The following is a 14321-nucleotide window of genomic DNA, read 5'->3' as shown; positions in this document are numbered from 1 at the left end:
ATTTCAGTGCTTCTCTCTCACTGGTAGTCAAAAGTGAATGTGGAAAATCCTACAGGCCATTCTAATTCCAGAGAAGCACCTCCATTGCCGTATCCACACGAAATAGAAAAGATTACCAAATGTAAGAATGAACACTAAAAGCAAAAAAGCTTAGGATAGGAAAATAATAAGTAGATAAGACATTTCTAAGAGTGCAGCCACTCAAGCATGAGCTAAAGTGCCTTGAAGTTGCTCAAGGATCTTCAGAGCTACAGAGATAAAATACATTACTAAAATTTAAAAAAACTTAAGACTGGGAAAATGCATTGAGGCCAAAGGGCAGTACTGATTCCAAATGATATTCTGTCATTCATCACTAAGACATATTTAGTTATAAATAGGGGTGGTAGGTAGGTTGCAGGTCAAATTGCATTGGATCATCCTTTCACTGTCTCTGTTTTCATGGAATTCTTTCGAAAAGCAGTACAGAGCAAAAAGGAAAGGAAAAACTATCAATTAAGTTTCATTTATTGGACCCCTGCAAACTGAAGTCTGCAGAAGACATGGGTTGCCATATGTGATGAAATTTTGAATATACTTGACAAAACTCTTTCTGACCTTCTGCTGCAGTTCATCAGTTTTTTCCTTCAATGCCTCCTGAGCTTTCAAGAGTTGATTTTCTTTCTCTGAAATGTTCCCTTTCAGCTCCACAATAGTCTCCTGATGTTGTTCAAGAGATCTGTGAGTACACTGCAACTCCTCCTGCATCTCTGAATTCTTTGGACACAATTGAAATACATTAACACCTGAACAGCACTTCCAAAATCTAAGGCACAAGTTTACTAAAGCTCTTATCCTACAGGAATAGGACTAATTTTATTACCTTTCTTATTGTCTCCTGTACAGTTTCTCTTAGCTGGTCTCTCTCGTTCTGGAGATCTTCCAGTTGCAGTTTAAGATCATCGTCCTCTCTTTCTGTCTGGGTACTCACTTCCTGCCAGTCATGCAGTTGTGGAATAAAATCTCTTCTCCCCGTTTCTTCAGGTTCTCCCTGGCATTCACTGCCCTTCCCTTCCTCCATTTCATGCAATTTCCTTTGTGCCTGGCTGAGCTCTTCCCTCAGAACAAGTAACTCTTGCTCCAGAGATTTTTCTGGGATCTGGGGTACCTGTTTTATGCAAAGACAGAAATCAACACTTTTAGAAAAGTAGCTTTAAGAGAAGCATATCTGAGCTTTAACATGTGGAGTATGTAAAATAAAGGCCCTGTCTTAGAGACATCTGCGGCTTTTCTAGAATAATAAAATCTGACGGAACTCAGTATGCAGTTCAAGTTTTTTGACATAAGAGACAAGTAAAATTTGAAGCAAGGACTTCTGAAACAAGTTACCAGAAGCAGAATTTCATTGTCATCATTTAAGCGTGGGGGTAACAACATCAATGATGAAAACAAAAACACCCAACAAATCCTTTCCCATCCCAAACTGGAGAGTTTATCTATATTTCTAGTCTCGACAGAGGTTGACAACGGTGTCAGGACAATTATTTACTTCAAATTTGTCCTCTCCCCCTTCCATATCAAAACGGATGCACACACTTCACCTTTTTTTTTTTTTTTGAAGACTGTCTATCAGTCTCTCTCTCTATTTATCTACACAAACACAGGTGCAATCCAGTTACATGAAGTGTTGGTTGCAATGTCCCTTTCAGTGCCAGGAAAATTGTCAGTTCCACATAAGCTTTAGAAAGCAGAACCACCCATTCCAGACAAGCAGTTTTTACCTTCAGATGGTTAGTTATATACCCCCATCCCTGTGCAGATCAATGCACAACATCACCAACCTCTATCAAGTTAATACTCTATTCACAGGGATATTCTACTCCCACCTGTCCATATACAACAATAGGGCTGGGATAAATCACAAGTAAACAATAATAAACCCCTTGTGTAAAACGTTGGACAGTCACAGACCAGGACCCTTTTCTCCAGTGTGTTTTGCAAATTATTTCACTGAGGTGAAAGCCTAAATAACATGCTCTCCATTACAGCCTCAGCATAATTACCCAAGTTCCTTCCCCAAACTCTTCTTTTTTCAAAAGTAAACTGTCCAGCTTCTCTTGCAGGGAGCGGTTCTCTTGTGTAAGGAAAATGATTTGTTCCTTTTGCTCCTGAAGCTGATCACCTTCTCTACAGCTACGGCTTTCTGATTTTAGCTCAGCAAGCTGATCTCTCTCTGAGGTGATGATTTTAATTTCTTCTGTCATTTGTGAGATCTATGAAAAAATAAACAAGGACAGCATTTCCATCAATTCAAATTTGAATGCAAAACTTCTGTTTGATTCACTTCTCTATGGCATTTTTAACATCAAACCACTCGGACCAAACCAGAAAAGCTACAAAGCCAAGTCTGTGCCCTTTGTTACCTTTTGTATTTGAATTTCTAACCTTTCAGCAATATCAGCTGCAGTATTGGCCAGATTTTTAAGTAAAACAAGTCTGAGAAGTAGAAAAGCCAAAGAAGAAACCCGTTGGATTATACTGTTGCATATGTTCTAAAGCACACAAATGCTGAATACAAAACCACTGACTTACTGGTTGCTAATATACTTTAAGAAAAATCCCACTGCACATACTGGCACAAAAACCAGTGGATCAGCCTTCTGCTGTATGTTGGGAACTGAGTTGCCAATCACATTACACTTCTCCGTGGGACTGAGTGTTATTAATCATTAGCCTCATTCCTTCCCTTCAAGTAACTCTTAACTTCCATTTGTTACCTAATGCCACCACTCAAATCCACAACCAGGGGGCACACGAGTTAAGCAAATGTTTATTAGAGTGTGCTTTACAGCTTGAAGCTCTACAGGAACAGATCAGCAGCTGGTAAAGGCTTGGGTCAGGCAGTGCTATTTTCTTGCCCACTTGCTACCAAGGAGCTAGAAATTTTCTAACGACACGTAGAAGAGACTGTAAGCAGTTTAGCTGGTTTGTTTTCATGTTGTTGGGAAACACATTGAAAGCATTTTTATTTTAAATTATTACATAAAATTTTACCCGTGTTTCGAGTTCCTTAATGGTCTTCCCTAGTGCCTCTTCAACACTCAAAATATGAGATTCTTTTTCAGAAATACATTTTTCCAACTTCCTGACAGTGGCCTGGGATTGCTTGAGAGAACTTTGCGTATTTCTCAGTTCTTCATGTGCCAAGATGTTCTTTAGAATACAAGAGAGAAAATCCACAAAGAAAATATACATATATTGCAATATTAGTAGGCATTCCTTGATTTAAAAATCCCACACAACCTGCAGCTCCCATGCTCCCCTAAAGATTTCAATACCGCTTATAGTATTCTTACCCTCTTTCTCTTAACATGTATGGCCTATTTCTATAAGGGCAAAACTCCTACCATTGAAACAGTGTCCTTTATATCCTCTTTGAGTTGGTCTGTCTCAGCTTGAAGGGACTCTCCTTTTTGCTTCAGGTAATCTTTTTCCTGGGTTAGAGTTTTTATTTCTTCCTGGAATTCAGTTAGCTGCTGAAGAACTGCCTGGATCTCTGACTCCTTAGCCTGCAGTCTCAATTCACTAGCCCTTTTTTCCTCTTTTAGTTGCTCCATTTCATTTAACTTTTGCTGAGTCCGAATAAAATCTTCTCTTAGCTCAAGAAGTTGTTTTTGTTCTGCTGTTTTTTCTTCCAGTTCTTTCATTTTGCTGGAGAGCTTTAGTTTGCAAAGGAAAAAGTCAGACACTTTCATTGCAATGTAGAACTTCATTATGTGTATGTGTTCTCACAGAGTCTTAAATGAACTTTGAAGGGCTGAGAGATAGGAAGTTCATAAGTTACTGCTTATACTCTTGCCCATATCAAATAAGCATTTTTTATGGAACTTCCTTGTGGTTTCCTCTTAGCAGCAAAAGTCTTACTAAAACACAACACCACACATGAAATAGCTTAGGAATTATCAAATCCATAGCTGGAATATGACAGACACACCAGTGTCCAAAGCTTTGTCAAAAATATATATCTTTGTATCTTTGTCTCACTCTTCTTCTTAAATGTTCTCTTTAATATTTTTTTTTCCTTTCTAATGGCCAATTTCTGTGGCAATTCTCTTTGATTAGAATATCTTGTGTTCTAAAAGGTCTCCAGTTCCCAATGAGGAAACTTGGTTTCTATGACTTTATATAGAGTAGGTCAGAGCAGCACTTAAAAAAACCCTACATAATAAAGATATAACATAAGAATGGGAAAAGAAGATCAAGTATGGAAGGAGAACCTAGCGCAATATATACACTTCTCTGCCTACAAAGAAAGAGACAATTGGAAAGCATAATCCTTCAACATTATACCCTTGGCATAGAATAAGTATTATCCACTCATGTTAGAGGAAATCAATGATCTTGTCATTTATAGCTTTAGGAGTACTCCTCCAAAAACTTCTTCTCTTAATACTATGAGTTAATTACACAAGTCCTATCTGTAAAAAGGAACGAAATGACACTGACCTCTAATTTAATTTGATCCAAAGTTATTTTAGACTCTTGTGCTTCTTTAGAAAGACTTTCTATTTGGAGCTTCATTTTTTCATTATTTTCTGATGTAGCTATATATTTTTGTTCCATTTCTTCATGGAGCTGTTTAAGTGCCACGTATTCTTGATCAGACTTCATATATTTCAGTTGTGCATCTGCTAGATCGTCTTTGGATTTTTCAGTTTCTTCAGTCATGTGTTTAAGTTTCATTTCTTTATCAGCTACTTCAGAAAGCAGCTTTTCGTTTTCCAATTTTAATAAGTGTAATTCCTCACATTGTTCGAGAATCTGCCAACAGAAAAGCAATATTAATAGTATTTTCTCAATCAGTATTTGTCATTACTACTAAAACCCATGTATATATGCAGATATAGGAAATAAAGTACAGGCAAGCATATTTCAAAATATATTGAGTTTTGCTTTGTTGGGAGGGAATTGCCTAGCAAGGATTCCTTAAAAGAGAGGGAAGACAGTCAAGCCCCTTCCAAAATCTGGAAATCACTCCTCTAACTCTCCATGTTCTTTAATACTTCCTTTTGCCTATGTTTGAGGTATGGACTCCTAAACTGAATATTTAGATGTATCAATACTTTCTTCATGATACAGAGTCTATGAAGTTGGTAACATCTAATGGAGTTTTGTTGATTAGTGGAAGTAGACCACTGGATGGTTTGGAACTTTTTTGCAAAATGTTAATGAGTTTGTGAGATTACTTTCCCTGAATAGTTTTCATTGCACATACTTAGTAGCAGGTATTTAAGGACAAAGAAACACAGAAAGTGTTTGCAAACAAACCCCTTAAAACATATTTCCAGCACACTTAGTCTACTGAGTTTTGACCTGCCAGGAAACAAACAGTTTGCTCACACATTTTCTAGAATTTACTGATCTCTCACTTTGCAAGCAGCATTTCTGCTAAGAGATCTTGACATTTTTTCTTTGTCCAAACTGACAAAAAAAATCAGTTTTAGAATAGTATCTGAGATCAAACACCTCTATATCTATACACTCAGTTATCAGTAGTGACTATGGCAAATAGGCACACAAATGTTGGACTAGAAAATCCAGATAAACTATAGTAGACTCTGACTAAATATGTGATCTTGAACTTATTCTTAGGTACAAATATTAAATACCCAAGAAAAAATAATTTAACAAACTTAATTGCAAAGTCTTAGGTTATTTCATTCAAGACAACTTTGGGCTTTAAAACTTCCTATCCAGTAGGCCTCCATTAATACATTACCAGTCAAGTACAATACAAAATACAGAAAAAGAGGTTAGGGTGGTTTTTTTACCTCTTTCTTCTGCATCTCCACAGTATTTGGTAGAGACTGAAATTCTGATAGCTCATTTACTTGTTTTTGTAGAAGTGCATTCTCTTTCAAAGCTTTTTCTAGTTCTCCTTTTAAGTCAGCAGCTTTTTTTTCCAGCTCCATAAGAGTGAGCAAATCTAAAGAATTAACGAGTTTAGATTGATAAGCGAGTGCAAGAGAAGAAAAGCATGTTCTAAACTAAGCAGATTTGTAATGCATTCTGGATGTCAGATAAGTATAATTCTAGAGAAGTATATTTTACGATGGCCAACAATTAAGCTGTTGGTCTGAATTTGGTCATCACCTCTTAGGTTGACATCCAGTTTATCTTAGATTCTCCCCAACAGCCTTCACTAACTTGACCGTCTTTGTGCAAAATACAAAACATTCCATAAGGTGCAGTTTTCTAAAAAGTTCAAGAATGTGCTAAAGCAGTTACTACATACCAGATACTCTAGTATTTTATATTGATAGAATCTCCAAGTATTCAGGAAAACAAGAGCCAAAGTCTTCCCTATTTCCCTCCTACCCAAGACAAGAAAAAGGGAAGAGATGGGGTGAGGGGAAAAAACACCACCTGGAACAGTACCTTTTGGAACTTTACCCTCCATCAGTGAAGTTAGTCTTAAGTTTTCTTGAAATGCAGATTGCAACTCTCTCTGCAAGTCAGTCTGCATTTTTCGGTAACTGGCTTTTCCCCCTTCTATTTGGCTTTGGTATAATTGAACATCCTTTTGCATTTGGTTGTGCTTATTTAAGAGTTCATTCTTCAGGAAAACAATAAAACATGCAAGTCACACACAGAATAAAAGTCTACTTGCTTAACATTTAAATACTGCACCTGGTACATTTTTCTGTTGTCACTCTAAACAGCTTTGGCTTTGATAAATATGGCTGAATAAGCCGATATTTAACAACTGCATTCCTGTCAGAGCCCTCTAAGAAAACATACCTCAGAGGCCAGGGCCGTAACTGCTGCTAATATTTTGTCTTTACTCCTTCAAAGCTCAAACTAAGCTCCATACCACTTTTGAGTTCACATCTCTTATTTCTTTTGTTCTCTGGTAAAATGAGGTTTGAAGTCTTATGTTCTAGTAATGCCCTAAAAACTGTTCCTTTGCTGTGGCTTTCTAATGGTAAACCTAAAACTAACCACCCACTCTTGTGGCAGAAGGAGTTTTACTTTTATTTTTATCTCTTTCCTGAAGACCCATTTTCCATGAATTTCATAATAAAAACATTACTTAGAGTATTTGGAGAAAGGTAATGACTTGTGCTTTCTTGTGAAGCTTGTGCTCCACTACTCTGATTGCCTTCTTCACTAGCCCAGAAGCAGATAGGCCCTTAACAGCATTTGGTACGGCTATAAATGCAGTTGAACAAGTACTTGCCATCTTCTCCTTCAGTTCCAAATTTTCAGTTCTGAGAAAAGCAGATTCTTTTTTGGCATCCAAGGCTATGGCTTCACTATCTAAGAGGGATTTTTTCAGCTGCTGAATTTCCTCCATTAGTTTATCAGAATCTCCCTGAAAAATATTCAAAGAAATTAAAAATTTTATAGACATAATAAAGAAAATGTGGTTGTTATAACATGGTTAAAATCTGAATACAACCCCACAGAAAACTCGAGTTTACCACTGAAAAAGATGCCTCTTTTTCCACTCTTGCTTTTTGTAATTCTTCCACACGATTCTGTAATATCTTTATTTTGTTCTCTTTCTCTTTCAGCAGTTCCAGTTTGGAATTTATTTCTGCCTAAAAGTTGAAGGAAAAAGAAAGAAGGAAGATTCTAGTGCCCAGTTTGGTTTTTCAGGTCAGAATTTATCAAAAACCTACACAGCAGGAGTTCAGGGGTTTTAGACATATCCTCCTTTTAACTGGTAAGACTAACCAAAGCCCAATGATGTCTGTCATGTCCACAGCAGATACAGTTATTTCAAGATAAACAAACCAAGAACATTTCATACAAGTCTTACTGCACTTAAATGCATAGAGAGGCTCACCTCAAGTTCCTCATTGCATGCTTCAGAACTTGAAACTAGATTCTTTAACTTGGTAATTTCATGCATTAGTTGCATCTGTGGAGCAAATTGAAGCAAAATTGCAGAGGATGTTAGAAAGCACCCACACCAATATTTTTTTGTTGCCAACACCATGAAAACGAGCAAGGTCTATCTTGTGTTTTCTTCTGTAGGAGTGGGCAAACCATATACACACACATATCTATTGAAACAGCTACAAAGCAAGATGCTACATGTTCTTTCAAATGGATATGTGAGATGCAAAGCTCTGTTTTTAGCTTCCCAGTAATTAGAAAGGGTTCAAGCTATCTACAATAGCTTGAGAAGCAAGAGCAATGTGATCAAAGCAATTAATGCAGAAATTGTACAGATAGGACACAAATTCTAGTCATGTTAAGCAGCTTTTTGTGACATAGTGCAGATATTTATGATTTAACCTATTCATGAACAGGAATGAGAAGGTGCCAAAATTGAAGTATAGCAAGCCATGAACACATTCAGTGGCATTCTCTGATAGAAGGCACAAGTACAAGACTAAATAGAAAGGCACTTCTGAAATTTAAGACCTCCTTTCTTTTGATCATTGTCAGAAAAGCTTTACAATAAGCACTCATCTACAAGTACTTCTGTATATGCACAAGCATAGGTAGGGAGAAAATCCTTTGATAAATAATAATTTTACAATTAAAATTAGGTAATTAAATTAAATTTAAATTCAGTAATTTTAAGATAAGTGAAAAGCTTTAAAACAAACGCTCTCCTGGGAGTATTCCTATATAATTTATTTGTATAAAGTGATGGATTTCAACTAATGTATGTAGTGAAGTATGGGACCTTTCAGTATTGCTGTAATTAATCTACTACATGGGCATCAGTAATTGCTTATATTTTATGGACTGTCTTCAAGTATCTGAAAACTTGAATCATTCAAAAAGCAATTCTTGTAATAGAGGCTACTTTAGGACACTGCATCTGTATTAGAGACGGTTTTCAATGCAAAGTTTTTGTGTGACTGAGGATTTCTTAAACATTGGCTAAGGTAGATAGGATAATTAATCTAGCATACAAAGGGTCTTCTAAAAAGAATCTGAGACACAAGATAAGTTATAACATCTTATGGATCCATTTTCTTTAAGGTCCATAAATCTTTGTAGGGAACACAATGAAAAAATAAGCAGTGAAATTGTTAAATCGTAACCTGAAACAGCACTGCAAGAGGAGGTAACAAACTTCAACCTTAGGGTCATGATCAGAGGACATTGAAGAGTCTAATGTGGACAAATAAACTCCAGCAAATGTACCAGGAAAGAAACAGAATAATACATCCATGTCTCAATACCTCAGATTGCTGGGTTTGGGTTTTCTTTGGGCATTAATTTATTTCACAGTCTAGCCTCTGGGCAGCTAGAACCTAATACAATTAATATGTATTTCAGGTTACAGAATCACAGCATAAAACATTTGGACAAACAAGGTACTCCACTAACTGCACAAGGAGGTGAAGAGAACTGAAAGTCAGCATTTCCTATATCATAAGTTATCCAGTAGATAAATCTATGCTTTTTTCTGACTTCCTGGCACAAAATACATTTCGATTTTCCAGACATTACTATTCACACTATTATTTTAAAATATTTCATGACTAAGTTAAATAGTATGTTAAAAGTTAATGCTCACGTAGATTACCAAAAGCCAGAGCTATCTTGTAAACCAAGATGTGCACAAGAAAGAGGTGAAATATAGTTTAGCAATCATACTTTAACTTCAAAACAGTTCTAAAATATATTTAAGCAGCAAAACAACTGTCTTACTGAAGTCTAGAGTGAAATTGGTCACTTGTATATAAAAATAATATATAGATGCATATTGACATACACACTAATATACATTTAACCATATACAACTCTCCAAAAATTTGTCTGAATTTTACATTCCAAGTAAATCCATTTTAAATCCTGGGTTCATTCATTCTGTTGTCGAATGCAGTTGTTTGTGAATCAACATCCAAGTCTATGTACACTGAATAAACTCTAGAAAACATTTGAGCATAGAGAATTCATATCTATTTCAATGCACCTTACCTCATGATCTTTTTGTGTTTGTTTTTCCAGTACTTCAAATTCATCTATTTCTTTTTTTTCCTTCAGTTTCTCCTTTATTTCATTTATTTCTAGTTTCAACTGCTCATTTTCCAACACTAGGTTATCCACCTTAGCTTGCAGGATGTTGACCTCATTTACAGCAATATCCTGAAGAAGCAGCACAAGAAACTTTAGAAGCTGTTGCTGGAATGTCAATCTTATTTCCAGAAAATTCAGAACAGACCTACCTTTTCAAATGCTAGCGCTTCACAGATTTGCACAGATTCTTCAAAGTCTTTTTGAGTCTAGAAAAAGAATCAATCTCGATTAACAGATCTACAAGATCAAGTTGAGTATTATATTCCTTGTTGCTTGACTCTTCACAGCTAGTCCTGTATAAATACCAAAGTTTACTGGATCATTTGCCATAAATGCTTAGAGGCACAGAACCATCCCACAGCTTTGCAGAGATGTCCAAGAGACTGACTTTCTAACCAGTATAATAATTCTGCAGACACATAGAATAATACTGGTGTCCTAAAGAATAGTAAGGCTGATCTTACTGAGAGGTATATTATGCATATATGCATATGCACAGGATTACAACTGAAATAGATTGTGGTGTTACCCAAGTCATTTTAGGTCCAGCAATCCATTCTACTTCTGAAGTTTGATCAGGAACTGTCAGACATTGGTTGTCATATTCGGAATTATCTAACATAGCTGAAAAGAAAGATGTATTAAAAAAGGTATTAGTAGATTTTAAACTACACATCAAAAATTTTCTTATCAAACAATTTTAAGACATTGGAAACAATCATTCAGTGGCAAAACATAGCACACTGAGTAGGAGTTCTGACTCATGATTTTCTGTTATGAAAGGGAACACCACTGAAGTCCAGTCTCTACACTTATACTGACCACCTTATCACAAGCTAATGAATACTAAACCAAATCCAGAATCAACTTATTCCCTTTGGGAAATCAAGTAATGCAATGCTTGCAAACTTATCTATCAGGAATTTCATAGAATCATAGAATGGTTTGGGTTGGAAGAGACCTCAAAGACCATTAAGTTCCATCTGCCCTTCCCCTGTGGGCAGGGACACCTTTCACTAGACCAGGTTGCTCAAAGCCCCATCCAACCTGGCCTTGAACGCTTCCAAGGGATGGGGCAACCACAGCCTCTACGGGCAACCTGTTCCAGTGCCTCACTGCCCTCACAATGAAGAATTTTTTCCCAATATTCAGCCTAAACCCACTCTCAGTTTAAAACCGTTCCTCCTTCTCCTGTCACTACATGCACTCTCCAGCTTTCCTCTGGGCCCCTTTCAGATCCCGAAAAGCCGCAATCACCCCAGAGCCTTCTCTTCTCCAGGCTGAACAATTCCAATTTTCTCAGCCTTTTCTCAAAGGAGCGGTGCAGCGCTCCATCTGTCTGATCATCTTTGTGGCCTCCTCTGGACTTGCTCCAGCAGATCCATGTCCTTCCTGTGCTGGGGACTCGAGAGCTGGGCACAGCACTCCAGCTGGGGTCTCACAAGACCAAAGTAAAGGGAGGGGCAGAATCACCTCCCTTGACCTGCTGGCCATGCTACACATTATTTCACCTTGGATAGCAACTATTCTCCCACTTTTTAAATAAAATGAACCTTATTTCCAACACAAGAACTACCATAATTAGTGTGCTAAATCCACTTCCCTTCCAGGCAGCATTCTTTTCTGTCAGATAAATGTGATTTCCTTACAGACTACAGGCAACTTTCAAAACTGGGTTCATGGCATATTATTTGAGTACAGTGGCAACTAAATTTGGCTTTCGTATTGTTAGCAAGTTGATTTGCTCTTTAACTTAGATCTATTAAAAAGGGATTATTTCTGATGTCAAAGTCGCTTTGCAGACTTCCCTTATTTTTTCCTGAAGTTACTTACAATCCTCTGCATCTGGTAGTGCTGACAGAGACATTTTCACTTTTTTTGGTTCAGTTGGCATGTCTTTTTCAAAGTCTTCAAAATAGCTCACATTTGCCTGTTTTATTTTACCAGGAGCCCAAGTAACTCTTCTTCTTCTCTTGGTCTTTAAAAAAGCATTTACAGAAAAGTGATTAAAATCAAACCAGTAGGTAGAGAGTGAATGTTGCATTAGGCTAGTTCTGTAATAGTACCAGCCAGCTAGGTAGACAGGGTTTTGAAGTTACCTCAGAATTTACAGCATGGTAGTTTGAAAGCAAAAGTGTCTGCAGTCTTTTCACTGCAAGGCAACACTGAATTATACTTGGAAGTTATTTTAAAAGTTAGCCTTTTAAAAATATGGGGAAAAAAAGTGAAAATTGCTTATCATACTTATTCTTCGTTGTCAGTATAATCCTATGTATTTAATATTACCTTTCACAAAGTATTTCAGAGTTGTCAAGTAAGATCTAGAACAGGTGCTTACTTTAATATTCTCTTTTGAGGCAAAGGAAGCAGAGGTCACCAGCATCTCAGTTAGATTTCTTATCTTGTCTTCCTGGACTTTCTGGAGAGAATTCTTTTCTTCCAGCAGCTGGGCCAATTGGTCCTTTTCCATTGCATGAATCTGAGTCTTTGAAGACACCTTCCATAAAAAGAATATTAATCAAACTGACATTTTAAGAGCACAAACTACTCCTACAGAAGAGATACAATTACTGATATTTTAAAACAATTATACACATATATCCTTTAAAATCTGGAAGAGGAGTCTTTAATAATGAAACTAACAACTTAGTCTACAATTTACCTGCAGACTAAGTATTTAAAAGGGGTCAAAACTCCCACAAGTAATACAGCCTCAGATTTTTCTAGGCATTAAAAAATCCAAGCATTCTCTCAAATATAACATAGTTTAGATGACCTTCCCATGGTGCCAGAAGCCTGAAGCTCTTTCAGAACTACAATTCAATTGTCAAGTAACAGCAAGCTGATGCATGTGGCCTCGTTAAATCCAAGTACTGAAAATGTATTGTTTTGAAAGTAACAGCTGTTTTTTGACAACTTTATCATAAGCTTACAATGCTGCAGAGTAATTCAAAGCGTCCATGGAATTTTCCAACAAACTCTTCAGCACTACTTTCCTCACTACTATGTCAGAGGACAGCAAACATACTCCCAGGTGCAAATTAATTACTGTTAATAATAAGAGGTCAGTTATTTTTCATAAATTTTTTTCTAAGGATACTTATAATTTCCAACATAATATGTGCATACTTTGATTTAATTCACCAAAACAGTATGTTCAGCACTGTTTTTTTCCTGTGCTTTATGTTTTATCATCTATGCTCTAAAAAGACTTGCAAGATTGCTCCACAACTACATAGATTTTTAGAGAAAGATGAACACATGACAGACTGCACTGTTTGGTGGGAAGTTACTATTTTTCATTTTCTAAAGGTATCTTCTAACTACACATGACCTACGTTTTGCCAGTGATCTTAATGCAGTTGCAACATCTTGGAATTCCAACTGAAGTTAAATATCATTAAGAGGAAAAAAATATGGATTAAGTTGTAATCTTTAATGGACATTCAGTAACTTCTTATATTGCAATTAATTTTGATCTGTTAAAGTGTGCTATAATACATGACAAATTTCTATTTCTTAATTATATTAACCTACTGCAAGGAAGCAATTCTCTTAGTTGATCTCAGTGTTAGCTTTCACAGATATGCTATCATCAGTTGTTCTAGATAATACGTCACCTTTTCAATTTCTATTCTCTCAATAAAAATGACAAATATCACTTTAAACACTTTCCCTACTCCTGCAAATTTAGCTGCTTTTGGTTTAAAACCGGTAGTTTCCAAACAGCTATCAGTACTAAGGATAGATTAATTTTAAGAAGTTTATTACATACTTCCTCCAGCTGCTTTTTCAAATCCAGAATTTCTTTTCGGTATCTCTTCAGGAGGGCATCATCATCAAGTACTTCATTGACTTTTGGTGTATTCTTCATTCCTTTGGCTGTATTGGCAAACTGAAAGAATATTCTCTCATGGGCAATAGTTTGAGAACAAATACTCTAAAAAGACTTATTCTGTTCCATATTTCCCAACAGAATTAAAGGGAGAGTTTATTACATAAAGAACAGCATATAATAGGGACACAGATACCGGAATTTGCTTATTTTTAATGTATTCTAAGATTTGAAAAGTTAAGTTTTCTTTGCTTGATATTAATATCTAAAACACAAAGCATAACATTTAACTAAATATATCCCAAGTTATTTTTATTTAATAAAAAGCTCAAAAGACCACCAAAAAGGAAGACAATCCTACCTAAAGAACAAAGTTCTTTAACAGTTCAATTACCCTCCTTTCCTGTAGTATCTAACATCTTGTGTTAGCAAAGACTTGTTCTGTGTTTGGAAGAGG

The 14321-nt window shown here is 36.2% G+C and overlaps 1 protein-coding gene across 1 annotated transcript in view; it reads right to left on the bottom strand.

The window, feature by feature from the left end:
* The window catches only part of CENPE (centromere protein E), a 40879-nt gene that overhangs the window by 18918 nt on the left and 7640 nt on the right, over positions 1–14321 (bottom strand). The window contains exons 12-28 of the mRNA XM_027907151.1: positions 13805–13924; positions 12368–12526; positions 11863–12007; positions 10559–10653; positions 10179–10235; positions 9931–10098; positions 7832–7906; positions 7464–7583; positions 7220–7354; positions 6418–6595; positions 5811–5965; positions 4486–4800; positions 3387–3698; positions 3034–3192; positions 2043–2252; positions 863–1147; positions 598–756 (exon numbers count right to left, since the gene is read on the bottom strand). Coding sequence (XP_027762952.1) covers positions 598–756; positions 863–1147; positions 2043–2252; positions 3034–3192; positions 3387–3698; positions 4486–4800; positions 5811–5965; positions 6418–6595; positions 7220–7354; positions 7464–7583; positions 7832–7906; positions 9931–10098; positions 10179–10235; positions 10559–10653; positions 11863–12007; positions 12368–12526; positions 13805–13924 — 2847 coding nt within the window. The remainder of the gene's footprint in view (positions 1–597; positions 757–862; positions 1148–2042; positions 2253–3033; positions 3193–3386; positions 3699–4485; positions 4801–5810; positions 5966–6417; positions 6596–7219; positions 7355–7463; positions 7584–7831; positions 7907–9930; positions 10099–10178; positions 10236–10558; positions 10654–11862; positions 12008–12367; positions 12527–13804; positions 13925–14321) is intronic.

This window comes from Empidonax traillii, unplaced genomic scaffold (genome assembly GCF_003031625.1).
Source record: "Empidonax traillii isolate 1590-97213 ecotype Southwest subspecies unplaced genomic scaffold, ASM303162v1 scaffold1412:size141878, whole genome shotgun sequence".
Classification (NCBI taxonomy): Eukaryota; Metazoa; Chordata; class Aves; order Passeriformes; family Tyrannidae; genus Empidonax; species Empidonax traillii.
The sequence above is the reverse complement of the archived record's forward strand: the minus strand, read 5'-3'. Positions and strand labels throughout refer to the sequence as shown.